The 17564-nt window shown below is 43.5% G+C and overlaps 1 protein-coding gene across 2 annotated transcripts in view; it reads right to left on the bottom strand.

Annotated features, from left to right (window-relative positions):
• The window catches only part of Psmb2 (proteasome 20S subunit beta 2), a 36618-nt gene that overhangs the window by 603 nt on the left and 18451 nt on the right, over positions 1 to 17564 (bottom strand). For both annotated transcript variants that reach the window (XM_028885417.2, XM_028885418.1), the window contains 2 exons: positions 3310 to 3472; positions 1690 to 1739 (listed from right to left, as the gene is read on the bottom strand). In XM_028885417.2, coding sequence (XP_028741250.1) covers positions 1690 to 1739; positions 3310 to 3472 — 213 coding nt within the window. The remainder of the gene's footprint in view (positions 1 to 1689; positions 1740 to 3309; positions 3473 to 17564) is intronic.

Below are 17564 nucleotides of genomic sequence, written 5' to 3'. Positions count from 1 at the left end.
GCTAGTCATTTATTTATCCGAGTGTTAGTGTGTGAGGTGGTGGGGATGATGTCCAGAGAACATTCCTGGAACAAGCCATGGCCCTGTCTCTTGCAGTCCAAGTTAAGGCTGTTCGAGGAACAGTCCACACACACGGGAGCAGACAGTGTCACGAGGTGACTAGTGAGCAGCATGGCTTGGAAGTAGTCACAACTGTGGCTGCCCTTGCTGAAACCTCCCCAACAGAGAAGACCCAGGCTCTCCACCTACTCCCTCAGGTGCTGGGAAATGATCTTCTCAGGCTTCTGACCTCCCTCCCTCCCTCCTCCTCTCCCTTCATGTTGCCCATGAGGACTGGGTAACAACAGCCCATTCCCTTTCCACAGTTCTTTCTCGCTGATGGCTCATGTCTAGAATCAAGGTCAAACTTCAAGAAAAGATGACAATAAGCAAATGTTTTCCTTAAAAAAAATTTTTTTTTAAAGACAAGGTCTCATTTTGTAGCCTTGATTAGCCTGATACTTGCTGTGTGTACTAACTGGCCTCTAGCTCACAGGAATTCACCCACTCACCCCTGCTTCCCCAGCACTCAGATGAAAGGCATTACCACCATGCCTGGCCCTGGTTTTTTTAAGATCCTAGGGAAATCAATCTCAAGAGTACGGTGCCTCCTTCCTGGCCAACCCCCCTTAGAATATTGGTGGGTAACACTGTCTATCAGCTGCCTGGCCAAGAACCCCCGAGCTGATTCTCAGTGGCTCCCGCGCAAAGGAGACTGAGCGGAGGAAGAGGGATGGGGCACTGTGGTCTAAAGGGACAGGTCATACAAGAGGCGGCACAGAGCGACGGTGCTGCCAAGGCCCCCACCTGCTCTGTCCTCTCTCACTGGACAATTCATTCAAGTTCCTTCTTAGGTCACAAGAAAAACAGAGGAAGGAAGAGGCTAAAGAGGCTACTTTGAGCCGCCTGAGTTTGGGTTCTTGGACTCCCAAAACAAAGATTTCTTTCCACTTCTGATCCAACACTTCCCAGGTGCTCTCTATGGTCACCTGAATGCACTGTTAAGGAAGTAGACTTTAAAGGTGGCAGAGTAGGTGTGCAGAGTCCAGGGCACTGTCCCTTACCGCAGGGGCCTAATTATCACCTGTATTAAAATCACTTGGTTGCCTAGCCAGGTGTGCTAGCACACATCTTTAATACCAGCACTTGGGAGGCTGAGGCAGGTGGATCTCTCTGAGTTTGAGGCCAGCCTGGTCTACAGAGCAAGTTCCAGGATAGCCAGAGCTGTTACATAGAAAAACCCTGCTCGAAAAACCATTAAAAAAAAAAAATCACTTGGTTGCCAGTTAAAACAAGAGACTCACTCTCTACCTCCCTATAAATTGGTTTAGAAGTGGGTGCTGGGATCTATCAGAGATAAGGAAAGTTCCCCCAAGATGATACACAGTGAACTTTGAGAACCACTAGTCTGGATTAACCAGAAAGGAAAATAATTAAATCAGTAAAACTGACACTGATGAGGAGGTGACCCAGGAGAGAAAAACAAGTCCATTACCCACATCAACCTCCATCACTGGGAGCAACTTCACATCTGGTCTGTGGCTATTTATTATACCATCTGGGAAAGAGCAGGAAAAAGCAACCAGGAACAGGAATGGTACTTCAACCTGAGACTAAACATTCCTTCAGGACCCCCTGGGAGCAACTCACCTCATCCAGACATTTCCTAAGAAGCTCCACTGCCCTCTCACGTGAGATAGCTGAAAGAGAACAGAGGCCAAACACTGAATCAGGCTGCCCTGCGTCCAGCTCTTAACAGCTTGTGATTAAGTTTCAAACTTCCTCAGGTCTGAGTGCCACGCAATTGGAAAAGCAAACTCACTCCGACTTCTACCTTGCAACAAAGTTACTCCATATGCAGAGGAGGGCTCCCCCAGCCCTGAGCCATCACAAATTGATTTTCAGCCACAGAGAGGGGAAGCATGACGGAATTCTGTCTCCCCTGGCCTGGGCCCGCCTCCGGGAGTCCAGCAGCCTGCCCCTCCTTTTCACAGCTCACTCTCACCAGTCCCTGTAGTCCGGGGCTTAAATCAATTCCATCTGCCTTGCCAGCTGCAAATCAGGGAAAGGGAGAACAAGGCCAGTGCGCCATCCTCCCGCTCCCAGCTGGGTCTCAGCAGAACAATGGGAAGACAGTTAAGAGGATGGACTGAGACTCTTCTGAACAGGGTCCAAAGGGATTGTTGGTAGGCGTGGCAAACCGGGATGACACATTATGCATTAGGCTTCAAGGGTGGCTGGTGGTTATTTTGGTGGGGGAGTCAGCTGTATTACTGACAGATGCAAAATCAAGAGACAGTCACCAGGAGGCCAGGCTAATTCTTTTCAGGATGTGGCCTGGAGCTCTAGCCTGGCTAAGGTTGAGTGAGGGGGCAGGAGCAGAAGGAAAAGAATCTGCCAACTGTTAGGACGCTGCAGTGAAGGACGGAGTGTACGGAGAGAAGTGCTCAGCGGTGCTGCACCTCTGGCCTGTGAGATTCGCTAGGAATTTCAGGCCCCACTGTCCAGAGTGGCTGGAGCTGAGCCTGGGAGTGGGTCAGAGGGTAGACTTAGCACAAGGGCACTGCTTAACCAAGTCTCACCCAGCTGACAGGATAGAGGAGAAAGGACTTTCTTTTGAAGGAGAGAGTGGTCTCAAGAGCTTTGATGGTTTTTAAAAAGAAGTCCCTGGCTATCGTGGTAGGACCCGTCCGTCCACCCTTGTAAGTTCAGCACGTTACATCAACTGTCGGGTTTACTTGCCCACTGTCTGAGACGTCTGTAATCACCCAGACAGAGAAAACAATGCCAGACAAGTTAAGAACTGAGTAACAACGCTCTATTCATGACAACTCTCCTACAGCACCCCTTTCACACAAGGCAAAACCCAGCTGAAAGATAGGAGTAGCTTATTTTGGTTGGCAGGAAGACTTCTTAAAATTTTTAGTATTTTGCCATGGTAACTGGGGTTACAGACAGTTGTGAGCTGCCATGTGGGTGCTGGGAATTGAACCTGGGTTCTCTGGAAGAATAGCCAGTGCTCTTAACTGCTGAGCCATCTCTCCAGTCATGGCAGTCAGACTTCTATCAATAAACTTTGGAAGACTGCACTGACCCACAAGAGAGAGAGAGAGAGAGATCAGCTTCCAGAGAGGAGCCAGCCTCTCTAGGATGCAGTCAGCCAACTCCCAGCTTTGACAAGACTGGGACGCAGCCGGGGCAGGGCTCTGTGGCTGCTCTCCCCCGGGCTGCTCCCCCCTGGCCTGCTCCCCCCTGGAATGCAGTACTTACTTGGTGTGTAGTATCGGTCAAGGATACTGAGAGTCAGGAAGGCACCGTAGCCATGCGCTGCAAAAGGAGCCTTGGCCAAGGCTGCCAGGTAGTCCATGTAGTACAGTGCCGGCCCTTCGTGCTCATCGTAGCCAGCCAGGAGGAGGTTCACATGGTATGGGGTCTGCAAAGGAGAGACGGCAAAGTGCTGAGCAGAGCAGAGTGCCAACAGCGCACACGGGGGAGCGTCTGGCTCCTGACAAATAACGATTAACAGCAACTGGCTAAATACAGTGGAAGTAAACGTTCACATCCGCCCAGAGAATTTCTAGTACAGTCAGAGGTAAAGGAAGGCTTTCTGGTTTCTATTTAAAGCCTGTGGAAAAGAACCTGACATGGGTCGTCAAGATGGCTGACAGCCCAGCCTGATGATCTGAGTGTGACCCCTAGAACCTCACACACACACACACACACACACACACACACAGACACACAGACACACACTCTCTCTCACGCATACACACACACACACACACACACACACACACACACACACACACACACGCGGGGGGGTGGGGCGGTGTGGGGAGTGGTGGTGGTGGCCTGATACAAAAGCACTTCAAAGGCTTAATTAAATGTTCTTGGATTCTTTACTGTTGAAACCAAGAACACAGAATAATGGTGCACACCTTAAACCCCAGCACTTGGGAGGCAAAGACAAGCAGCCCTCTGAGAGTTCCAGGTCAGTCAAAGTTACATAGTGAGACCCTGTTTCACACATCAACAAAACCAAACAAACACAATTATGCATCAGGCCAGAGAGCTGGGTCCAATTACGTCATTTAAAATAAGGAAACTAGGGCTGGAGAGATGGCTCAGTGGGTGGTGGCGCACGCCTTTAATCCCAGCAGAGGCAGGCGGATCTCTGTGAGTTCGAGGCCAGCCTGGTCTACAGAGCGAGATCCAGAACAGGAACAAGAAAGTCTGTCTCAAAAAAAAAAAAAAAAAAAAAAGCACTGGCTGTTCTTCAATTCTCAGCACCCACATGGCAGGCAGCTCAGTTCCAGAGGATCCAACACCCTCATACAGACATACATGCAGGTAAAAACAACAATGCACATGAATGAAATGAAAACAAATATTAAAAACAAACAAACAAAACCCCAAAAACAAAATAAGCAAACTAAAAAGCCCTGGAGGTTAGGACGGGGCCAGCCTGGGCAACACAATGAGTCATGTCTCAACAACAACAAAAACCCCAAATACCTGACACATCCCAGAAATCCTACCCCAAAACTAGTTCAGGCTAGATATTAGCCTAATATCAAACAATAAACTATATGCTCTATAATTACCATGAGGGAAGAAAGGAAGGATAGAGGTATAACAAATATTTAAATTAAAATCACTACACTTTTCTCAGCCGGGCGGTGGTGGCGCACGCCTTTAATCCCAGCACTTGGGAGGCAGAGCCAGGCGGATCTCTGTGAGTTCGAGGCCAGCCTGGGCTACCAAGTGAGCTCCAGGAAAGGCACAAAGCTACACAGAGAAACCCTGTCTCGAAAAACCAAAAAAAAAAAAAAAAAAAAAAAATCACTACACTTTTCTCTTGGTTTTCCAAGACAGGGTTTCTTTGCAGCCCTGGCTGTACTGGAACTCACTCTGTAGACCAGGCTGGCCTCAAACTCACAAAGATCCGCCTGCCTCTGCCTTCCCCCGCCTCACTCCAGGGCTGGTATTAAAGGCATGTGCCACCACCACCAGGCAATCAGTACTTTTCAACTCAAGAAAAAAAAAGTAAGAGCAGACCATGATGACAAAAAGCTGCCCCAGAACTGAAAAGCTAAATGAATTGCTAATGTTTTCTTTTTAAACTACATTTATTTATTGTATGTGTGTATGCATGTCCTACATTTCCCTTCTCTTTTTGGAAAACTCCATTTACTTCTCATGTTTGTGCATCTGTGGAGGTCAGAGGACAGCTCTGGGGGGTTGGCTTTCTCCCTCCACCATGTGGGTTCTGAGACTGAACTCAGGTCATCAGGCTTGAGGGCATGCAGCTTTTCCCAGTGAGCCATCCCACCAGCCCACCCCTTCCCTAATAGAACAAGACTCCTTGAAGATGGATAAAGTCTCTGGGCCTTCCCTCAAGGAAACATCAGGCCTTGCCTCCATTTGTGAATTGAAAGAAGAAACAGTATCAGAGCCGAGCCGGGCAGTGGTGCCTCCAGGACAGGCTCCAGAACTACACAGAGAACCCTGTCTCGAAAAACCAAAGAGATGAGATGGATAAAAACCTACTTGTCATCGATGACACAAATAAAAAGTTGGCTGTAACTTGCATTTTGTAAATATTTGTTCTTCATATTATCTGAAGTCTAACACCACAAATTACTACAGTGACCCCTGACTCCTCTGCACTGCTGCTCATTTCCAAACGGATAATTACTTTTCCATATCGGCGGGGGCGTTTGCCATGTTAACTTGAGTCTGCCTATGCCCCAGGCACCAGTGCTGGGGATCCCATTTGTGGGCTTTTTGTTTATTCTTATGTTTCTTGTATCTGCTTCAGTGGGCAGCACGTAAGCCTTGCCTGTGGTTTGCGCCTATCCCTTCATGTACGCTTATGTTCAATTAAATGAGACATCTTACCATGGAATATGAAGTTGGAACAGCCAATGGCTTCAAAAGAGACACTTACAACAGGAATTCTAATAGGTCTTTTAATAAAAAAACCGGAGCCAGGTATCAGGGTAAAGGCTGAGAGGTCAGAGAGACAAAGGAACAAGCCACTGCCACCCTCACCTCCAGGACTCCTCAGCCTGAAAAGCTCCGGCTGAAAGGGCTTCAGCCGGAAAAAAAGCCTTTAGTCCCTGTCTCCTCAGGCCTTATAGACCTTCTCTGCCCAGCCATCACTGCCTGGGATTAATGGCGTGTGTGCCACCACTGCCTGGCCCTGTTTTCTCTCCTAGACCGAGTTAATCTCACGTAGTCCAGGGTGGCTTTGAACTCATAGAGATCCAAGAGGATCTCTGCCTCCCGAGTGCTAGGATTAAAGGGGTGTGTCACCATTGCCTGGCCTCTATGTTTAATCTAATGGCTTTTGTTCTCTAATCTTCAGGTAAATTGTATTAAGGTACACAATACATCACCACAGACACTGCATATTCTTTGCATACTAACCAATGCAGGCATTTGGTAGCTTGAAGAAACTCATGTTAGAGCACACGAATATACCTATTGGAATCCTGCTAACCCAGCTGTGCTACTGAGCAGGAAGAGTTCTAACGTCCCTTGAAAATTATAGGAGCTCCAACCTCCAAACAGGTACCTATCCTTGGAGTAAAACAGTAGACAGCTCACAGGAATAAGAATTAGCCATCAGTAGTCAGGACTTCTGGGAAAACAATGGCTGGCCTATCAATTTCCAATGAAGTGTGCTGTACTCTGGAACTGTGCTTGGTACTACCTTTTCAGTGAGCCCAATCATAGGCAAGAGGCTTAAATGTTAAATGCTTTGAGTGTCTGTTTTCTTTTATTATGCTTACGAATGTGTATGTGTGCGCGCGTGCACGTGTATCTGCCTGCATGCACATGCCATGGCACATATGTGGCTTCAGAAGACAACTCTGCAACAGTGATTCTCTCACCATGTGGGTCATGGGAACAGAGGCTTTTACCAGCTGATCCACCTCAGTGGGCCCTGAACTCATTTTCTTTCTTGTTTTTTTGTTTTTTGTTTTTTTCGAGACAAGGTTTCTCTGTATTGTTTTGGTGCCTTTCCTGGAACTCATTCTGTAGACCAGGTTGGCCTTGAACTCACAGAGATCCATCTGGCTCTGTTACCCCTGTCTATCTTCTAAGGCAAGAGAAAAATATATAGGAAAAGCCCTAAATGATCTAAATTTCTAGTGTGCTAGCTACAGTCTAACATTTTAATAAATCACTCTTTAAACAACAAAAGCTCTGCTTAAATTAGCTAAAGATAAATATATATATATACAGTTAACAGAATTTTTTAAAGTGTGAAAACAGTACTGCAAAATCTGACAAGACATAGAATATTGTGATGCTTTTGTTTGTTTTTTGAGACGGGTTTCTCTGTGTAACCCTGGCTGTCCTGGAACTCCCTCTGTAGACCATGGTGGCCTCAAACTCATAGAGATCCACCTGCCTCTGTCCTCCCACAGTGTGCAACACCATCGCTGGCTAAATCTCATGATGTTCTTATAGTTAAAATCAGGAGGATTAGGGAGGAGGAGAAAAAGACTAGCCTAGTATCCTTAATGAACATTCTCCCATAAGAGAATTCATGATACAGTTTCTTACCCATCACAAAGTAAGTTTAATCTTTTTTCTAAGTCCTTCCAAAACACCCACTGCATGGTTAACCAAAACGATCTTGCCAAGTTGCATGGTGCATTAGGAATCCATGCAGACTCTCAAAGAGGGCTCAAGCAGCAGATTCCAGGTATGTTCTATTTAATGAAGCTCTTCCCATAGTACGAGATTAAATCATGTTTCAGAACAATTCACATCACTCAACAGCCATTATTAGAAGACTTTACACAATACCCCATGTAAACACAAGTCCAGAAGCAACTGTGGTGCTTACTTGATCTACATAATATAATTTATTTATGCTTAAGCATCTCATATACACTCAGTGAAGTTGGTAGTCAGAAACCACAACTCGTGATATAGAAGATAACTCACAAATATTGTGTGACTTCGAATTACCAACTTTTGCATGTGTGAGATGCTTAAGCATAAATAAGTGGTGTTATCTAGACTAATTAAGTCAATACATCTGTGTAACAACTTGCAGTTTCAGAAATTCTGACAATGCTCCATCAAAGACCTTTGACTTACGCTGGGTTTTGTTTGTTTTGTCTTTAAGTTTCACATAAATTTTTGAATGCTGTCATTGTTTGCTGGAATTAGATCAATTCATTTTTTGTGCTATTCTAAGCAGTTCTACAAGGAAAGTTAATAGCATAGGTTCCTACAATTCTGTTCTATTCTAACAGCTTACACAACTGTGACTTCTTGTGCTGTGATTGGGGGAAACAGTATATAGAAGATATAATTCACCTATTCACAAATACTTTATATATTATAAACTCTATGAAGGCAGGAGTATGTCTGTTTTCTTCAATGATGTACAGGTATACACCGTATATTCAATAAACATTTGTTAAATGAGTGAACACTAATAATCATACGAGAGAACATCTCGAACATTTTAACATGTATGTGGTTAATGTTTAAAATTACAAGAAAATATTAAGACAACTACTAAACCCAGGCAAGGATGTGATAGGCCCTACTTCTTTCTTTTAAAGAATATTTATTTTAAGTATATACATGTGTGCCTGAGTGTATGTACGTGCACCATGTGTGTATAGGAGTCCCCAGAGGTCAGAGGAGGTATTGGATCCACTGGAACTGGAGTTATGGACAGTGCGAGTTGCCATGTGGTGCTGGGAGTTGAACCAGGCCCTCTGGAAAAACAGTAAATGCTCTTAACTACCGAGCCATCTCTCTAGCCCCAACAGGCCCCATTTCTGAGAAGTGGTTCAAGTTTAAATTAAATGCCTACATCTCCATAAAAAAGTGGATTTGTTGCTTCTCTTTTCAACCTCCCTCCAGACACAAGCTGCTAAGGAGAAAACAGTTTAAAATGCAAGTTAGACATTAAGTCCCAAATCAAAAGGGAACTAATACCACAGACAAACAATTCAGGAAGAAACAGGCCATGGAACAAAGGGCTGGACCTGAGCTTGAATTCTGATTCTATTAGCATATGTGTTACTTTAGAAAAAGTACTTAACCTGTTTTAATTTTAGAATTCTCAACTGAAATATGGGATAATGCCAAGTACAAAAAGGCTATAGTGAGGGGGCAGAAATAATGCACATGCATGGTAAATAGATGAAATACAATATAGGCTTCATAAGTGATTGTTTTTAAAACAATCTATGAAATAAGTATAAGAAATTGGAAGTCCAACTACTCCTGACACAAGGCAAATTCCTTATAGGTATATGTCTTTATAAAAGGACACAGAGGGATGTTTATGTAAGAGGATACAGAGGGATGTTTATTACAAGTAGCTAGCACACTGTCTGGAACATGGGAGCAAGTAGTAAATGAAAAGTTTCCTAGTATCAGCTGGGTATAATGCTGCATGCCTTTAATCCCAGTACCCAGGAGGCAGTAGCAAGCGGATCTCTGAGTATGAGGCCAGCCTGGCCTACAGAGTTCTAGGACAGCTAGGCTACACAGAGAAACCCTATCTCAAAAAACAAAACAAAACAAACAAACAAACAAAAAAAAGAGGGTGGGGAAGTTTCCTAGTGTCTCCTTCCTAGGATTCTTTACCCATGCCCAAAGATTAACAGACTTGCATGGTTGAAAGCAATCGTATTAGACACGTAAAAGTATTATTTGACTTCAAGGTCAGTCTACCCTAGGTCCCTCAGAAAAAATATAGACCCACATTTGGAAACTAAGTCAACACATATTTAGTATTGTCATACTGCCTCTTGCAGATGTAGCTATCCTAAGCATTAAGCATCACTTTCTGGCCTATGTACTTTTTCATTGCTTCCCATATTTCCTATGCACAGTATCACATACTAAACTAAATGCAAGAATCCGCCTAACTACTGGGTAGTACAAACACCGATGACAGGCCAAGAATCCTGTCCTTCACAAAGTAACCTCCATTCTAGCAAAGAGTAAGACAAGGTTAGGAGATCTGCAGTGGAGACCTGTTAGATGCCAAGACGTCTTCTACAGCAAAGGCTGAGACTGAATACTATGTATGTATGTTTCAACCAACACAAATATTCGACTGTCCAAGAACTCAGCATGTAATAAGGCACTTACTCCCTAACAACAGCCTAACGATCAACACCAGTGGTTTACGAACACCAACATGCTTAGATGTGTGTATGACATACAAAGAAAAAAAATTTCAAATAAACCAACCAGCGACTTAAAAATAACTTTTAGCCTCTAGAATAAGGTATTGTAAAATTTTGCCTTTCTCTTTTTGGGAGGCAGGTGGAAACATGGTTTTTATACAGCCCTGCCTGGCCTGGAACTCACTATGTGGATTAAACTGGCCTTGAATTTGCTGTAAACATTCTGTCTCATATCTCTAGTATTGGGATCATAGACATGTGTCCTAATGCCAAGTTAAAAAATTGTCTCTTATTAGTGTGTGAGGGGTCAGACAGATATATTTTCCCTCTCTTAAAAAGTACACATTAAGCCGGGCGGTGGTGGCGCACGCCTTTAATCCCAGCACTTGGGAGGCAGAGGCAGGCGGATCTCTGTGAGTTCGAGGCCAGCCTGGTCTACACAGCAAGTTCCAGGAAAGGCACAAAGCTACACAGAGAAACCCTGTCTCGAAAAAACCAAAAACAAAAAAAAGTACACATTAAGCTTATTTACTAAGTGAAGAGTTCCAAGCCACTTAAGATTTCCTGGGGTTTAAATAAATACATGTGAAGGACTCAGTGCAATGCCCAATGCACAGTAATATCAAAACCTAGCTACTTTCACCTACTCATTTTTAGGCTCTAACTGTATTAACAGATTTGACGAGATAATACAAAGATCAAGGAGAAGCTGTCACAGAGAATAAAATTATCTACCTTTTTATGGTTACCAAAGGGATAACATTAACTGGGGTATTACCCATAAAGTATATCTCTTATGTACTTCTTCCTGAGATCAAGATGCATTAACTTATCTCTGTGCCCCTGAGAGCCACAGAACTAGGCTCAGTTCCACTTGTGACCTGTACATTTGGGAATGGGGAGCATACAACACACACAGAAACTTTGCTTAAATCTAACTTTTGTGCATACAATTCCTCGACTGTTTCCTTACTATGAAAAAGGAACACTGTGGTGTTTAAGAAGTGCGTGAAATTCCATAAATTTTACAGCTCAAGAGAACAGTTGTTACAAATACACCGAAACAACAAAATCAGCGATGATGAGAGGCTGGGCGGTGACAAGCAGCGGTGTGACATCTGGCGGAAGCCAAAGTCACAGCAAGGGGGAGAGAGGTGGGCGTGAGGAAGCATCCTGCCGAGCGTGGACACAGAAAGGGAAAGGAATTGACAGTCTTCTTTTGGAGCCAGGCCAGCCTCTGCCACCTCTAATTGAATGGGACGACATCACTAGGACTGAGGGGCCTTGAAGAAAAGTGCAGTTTCTTTGGGGCATTGTTGCACCTTGGAATCCTATGCAGTGTGGGAAGCATACTTCCACGCCTGGTGGGTCAGTAATATGGAAGTAGATACTAAATTACCAGAGATAAATGAGGTGAGCATTTTTATCAATGGATTTCTAAACACATTAAACAGACAATATATCTTGAAAAGAAAACTGTGGCCACTTTTGGGGGTGGGTGGGAATCAAACCCAGGACCCTGTGCATACTAAACACATGCTTTAGCACTTATCTATTCCTCTGCCCCAAGCCTGTTCCTCTTAGTCCAGCAGACTGCCAAGGTTCTTAGTCCAGCAGACTGCCAAGGTTCTTAGTCCAGCAGACTGCCAAGGTTCTATCTTTTATCCCAAGACATCTCATAAAAATGCAGTTTGTATGTTTGGAGAATCTATGAGCTCAATGAGCTTACCCAGCATTCCCTTTACACATGGGCCCATTGTTCAAAGAGAAGACTGTGATCCACATGGATTCTTAGCATCAGACTCAGGACCAGAATTCAGGCTTCCCAACTACAAGTCTGGTGTGCTTTCTCAGGAAACCATTCTGCCTCCACAAAAATGAAAATTAGTGTAAATGTATGGTTCAATAAACAGCTGTGAATTTCACACACAAACATCCCTTACTTTTTTATACTAGTACCTATTGTTCTGTATTTCACTTACCATATCCAATTGTGATTAATAATATTTTAGGCCTTAAGAGAGCAGGTTTAATGTTACAGCTGTAATTCTTCTGTAAGGTCTAAAGCTACCAAGTATCTATAGGAGTTATTCAATAAATAATTGTGACACCAATCCCCTAACTGCTCTGTCAATATCCATTTGCATCTTTATTACTAAGTAAACTGATCAATTCTTCTCCCACACTAATGCTCTGAATTGACTCAGGAACTTGTTTTCAACAACCAACAGAATTTACTACCTTTGGATGGTTTCAGAGTATAATTTTAGAATTCTAATTCTACTACTTTAATAACAGATTAAAAAATATTTGTGTGTTCATGAGTGCTAGAGTGTATACATGGACACCTGCAGGAATCTAGTTCTCTCTTACTACCATTTGGGTTCCAGAAACCAAAATCGGGTATGGCAGCAAGTGTCTCTACCTGCTGGCCCTAATTACAGATTTTCACATTTAAAATAAAATTCATCTCAAATATTTTAAAATTAGTAATTTCCAATTATTGTGATTAAATACATTTACTTGATCTAAAATATTATGGTCTCTATTCCTAAGTGATACAGAATCATTTCCATAAGACAAAGGTCTCACTAAGTAACCCATGTTTGCCTTGAACTCATGGCAATTCTCCTGTCTCAGCCCTCCAAGTACTGAGATTTCAGGCATGAGCCACCACACCTAGACAAAAATACTCCTTTTTAAGAAAACCATGTACGGCCGGGAGGTAGGAGCGCACAACTTTAATCGCAGCACTTGGGAGGCAGAGGCAGGTGGCTATCCCAAGTTCAAGGCCAGCCTGGATGAGTTCCAGGACAGCCAGGGCTACACAGAGAAACCCTGTCTCAAAAAAACAAAACAACATGGCCTGCTGGTGGTGGCGCACACCTTTAATCCCAGCAGGCAAAACCAGGTGGATCTCTGTGAGTTCGAGGCCAACCTGGTCTACAGAGTGAGATCCAGGACAGGCACCAAAACTACACATAAAAACCCTGTCTCAAAACACTAAAAAACAAAAAACAAAACCATGCATAGATTCAATCTCTTCTATTTAAGCATAGAAACAGTTTATAAAAATCTTTAATCAAATCCTGTAAAAGTTCCCTAGAATTACAAGACAGGATAATTAGGAAATTGGCATATACTCAACCAGCCTCACCTGATCCCTAGCTCAGGCTAAACCAGGTGTGCGGGCACACGCCTGTAATCCCAGCACTTGGGAGATGGAAGCTGGTGGGCAGGCAGGGTGTGTGTGTGTGTGTGTGTGTGTGTGTGTGTGTGTGTGTGTGTGTGTGTGTGTGTGTGTGTGTTGAAATTAAAGGCACCTTCAAAAACATTGCATTTATGGCCAGTCTAAGCTTTGTAAGATCCTTTCTTAAAAGAAAGGAGGAATGTGAGCAGTATGCAAGCAGAGGAGATGGTGAAAACTTACCATTTTAGAACAGTTATTAATATGTGTTAACAGTATGATGAATAGTTCAGATGGAAGACAGTGAGGGTTAAACTGTGGCAGAAGGGGATGGTGTAGGTGTGGAATGTGAGGTATATTTAGAAGGTCAACTGGTGAGACTGAGCAACAAGAGGAACAGAAAATGCAAGAGTTAAGACTTTCCTTAAAAGGGAAAGTAGTGCTGGAAAGAGAAGTCAGGGTACGGTCAAAGTCAGTAAGACTGAGAAGAGGCAGCCAGTGAGGAGGGTTTACTCACACCAACACCTACACATTCGCACATGTGGAAGAGAGTGAAGGAAACAGCCACAATGGGACATGGAGAAGTATATGTAGGTTGCTATGACAGCACAAAGAAGTTGAGAGCGACATTCATGTGAGGGAATGGGTAAAGGGTGCAGAGAGAATTTCTCTGATAAATTGCTAAACTGAGTTTAACTAGCAGTGAAGAGCCAGCCATGGGGCACACAGGCATATTCTGGGGAGAATATTAGCAGAGACTCAGACACAAGAAAGAACTTAGGAAAGTCGAGCTCCTGTTATCAACTGGCTGGAGGAAGGTAGAGAGTTGGAGTGTGAAGGCAGTGTCCTTCTTCATCCTCAGTCCTGTGGACAGATAGAAACTCTACATTTCATAAATAAACTTTTCCACTGTAGCATCACTCAGGAGGCCTCTGCAGGAGGATTCCAAATTCCCAGCCTTGACTATACTCTGACTTTATTTCAAAAATTAAAACCAACAGCTGGGGAGGTGGTGCAGTCAAATTCCATCTCCAGCACGCATAAAAAGGCCAGGCATGGCAGCATGCATCTATAATCTTGCTGCTAGGGAGGCAGAGACAGGAGGATCTTAGGACTTGATGGCCAGTCAGGTTAGCTGAATCTGCTAAGTTCAAGTGAGTAAGATCCTATCTTTAAAAACAAAACAAGACAAACAGCACTGAAGAAGAAATGCAATGTCTTCAGGCCTCTATCCACATGTACACAAATGTGGCACATGACCTTTAATCCCAGTAATCCCAGATCTCAGGAGGCAGATACAAAATCAGGGCTACATAGGGACCCTTTCTCAAAAAAAAAAAAAAAAAAAAAAAAAAAAAAGCAGAGGACACGAGGTCAGTTCCCAGCACCCATAACTACTTAAAACTGCTTATGGCCGGGCGGTGGTGGCGCACACCTTTAATCCTAGCACTCGGCAGGCAGAGCCAGGCGGATCTCTGTGAGTTCGAGGCCAGTCTGGGCTACCAAGTGAGCTCCAGGAAAGGCGCAAAGCTACGCAGAGAAACCCTGTCTTGAAAAACCAAAAAAAAAAAAAAAAAAAAAAAAAACTGCTTGTAACTCCAGGGGATCCTATATCTCTGGCCTCCAAGGGTACTTGTACTCCCCCTGTACCTGCCCCCATATAACTAAAAATTATAAATTTTGACTGGAGATGGCTCAGTGGTTAAGAGTAGTTGTTGCTCTTGCAGAGGGTTTGGGTTTGATTCTCAAAATGCACCTGGTGGCTCACAACTGTCCATAACTTCAGTTCCAGGGGATCCAGGGGATCCAGGGGAGGCCTCTTCTGACCTCTTCAGGAACCAGGCACACATGGTGTACAGATACACATGCAGGCAAAACACTCATACACATTAAATAAAATAGTAAGTCTAAAAACCATTTAAAATAAAATAAATTTTGGGCTGGAGAGATGATGACACAGTGGTTAAGAACACTTGTTCTTGCAGAAGACCCACGTTCAATTCTCAGCACCCACACAGCGGTTCACAATCATCTGTAATTCCAGTTACATGGGATCTGACACCCACTTCTGACCTCCACTGGGATCAGGTATGCATGTGGCACACATACATAATATATATAGATCAAGCACTCACACACATAAAACAAATAATAAAAAAATAACATCTTAAAACTCATCAGCCAGGTGGAGGTGGTGTACGCCTACCTTCAGTCCTAGCACTCAGGAGGCAGAGGCAGGTGGATCTCTGAGTTCAAGGCTAGCCTGGTCTACGGAGTGAGTTCCAGGACAGCCAGGGCTACACAGAGAAATCCTGTTTTGAAAGACAAAATAAAACACAAAAGCCTCAAACCAAGAAGACATAATCACTAAATATTTGCTAGGGATGTAGCTCAGTGATTCAAAACTTCCCTAGATGTATGAGGCCCTAGATTTACTCTCTAGTAACAAGTAATGTCTATAAATGTTCATGCTATACTGAGAACGAAAGAAATGAAATAACCACTGGATGTTCAGAACCCTAAATGAGCCATGTCCAACCATCCAACCGTATTTGTGCTATTTCTTCTCACTGCCTAAGGTCATTTTCTTTGAAAGTATATTGCTCCACTTAGAGCCTCAAATGCTCAACCCACTTGTCTAACAGTCATGATGAATCACAGTGCTTACCTGTGTTAGAGTTCCTAAGAGTAAATAGCAAGTACTAAACCAATCTGAATTGTAGGAGCCAAAGGGAGGGGGAAAAAAGAAGTAGCAAGTCATTTCAATGTTTAAGTCCATCCCACAAAAATGCCAAAATGCTATTAATTTTCTTTCTCTTTCTCTTTTCTTCCCTCCTTCCTTTTTGCCTGTATGTATGTCCATATGAGGGTGTTGGATCCCCTGGAACTGGAGTTACAGACAGTTGTGAGCTGCCATGTGGGTGCTGGAAATTGAACCTGGGTTCCCTGGAAGAACAGTGTTCTTAACCACTGAGCCATCTCCCCAGCCCCTTAACTTTATTTCTCTAAAGCCACTGCTAAGCTCAAGTTTGGTTGATTCTGTTAAAAGCTGTAACCTTACTGTAATTAGAAGTTGAGAAATTTAATGAGTTGAAATGCAACATGGCACAGATGCCTTATTATACCAACTAGTTAACACAGTATTTGTTTTCTACATTAATTTTACTTGCTAATCAAAAATACTGCTTTCTTCCAAATAACATCAAAATAAAATTGCTGACCCTGCAATGGCAAAATCAACACTACATTTGCAACCAGGCCACTTAGATCCTTTCTCTTGAGCTGGTAGTTTCTAAGACAAAGGTAGGGTTCCATGTGCATTCAAGTGAGTTCCTAAAACTCATGCAGAAGCCATACTTTGCTATCAACACACATAACTCAGGTTACATATTAAATGTCTACACTGAGCATGTCCATGAATAACTAGGAATGCTGAATACATTAACAGATTCATCTCCAAGTTAATAGACACTATGGTCTTCTGGGAGGGAATATTTAGAATATATACAATTGTAGATGTTTTAGATATCAATAGTGTACATACAGAGTAACAATGAATTCTCAAGGAAAAATAGAATATTTAGGAACCCTTCTGTGAGAACAGCATTCCTTATTAACACCTCATATCCAATGTAAGTTATTCCTACAGCCACAGTGGCTATGTGAGCTCTAAAGTTTCCCCATTCCCTCAATTCTTTCCTCAAATACTCCACCAAAGAGCAGACAATGATCTAACAAAATCTGATCTGATTGTGTAAACCTCCTCTTTAGCCAAAAGGTTTTCAGAAAGACCACTGATTTTTGGTTTTGTTTTGTTTTCAGGATTTATTTATTTTTATTTTGTGTGTACAGAATATTCGTCTCCATGGCATGTATGCATGTATACCAGATGCATTCCTGGTGCCCAAGGAGGCCAGAAGAGGGAGTTGAATCCACTGGAACTGGAGTTACAGATGGTTGTGAGCTGTGATATAGGTGCTGAAACCTGTGTCCTCATTAACCATTGAGCCATCCTGCTAGACCTGGCCCACTGCTTTTATGATAACATGGACCACCTCTCATGTTCCAATCTCTTAAGATCCCTCTAGCTGGGCAGTGGTGGTGCATGCCTTTAACCTCAGCACTTGGGAGGCAGAGGCAAGCAGATCTCTGAGTTC

The sequence above is a fragment of the Peromyscus leucopus genome, chromosome 2, assembly GCF_004664715.2.
Source record: "Peromyscus leucopus breed LL Stock chromosome 2, UCI_PerLeu_2.1, whole genome shotgun sequence".
In the NCBI taxonomy this organism is placed as follows: Eukaryota; Metazoa; Chordata; class Mammalia; order Rodentia; family Cricetidae; genus Peromyscus; species Peromyscus leucopus.
Note: the sequence above shows the minus strand (reverse complement) of the source record. Positions and strands in the feature narration are given on the sequence as shown.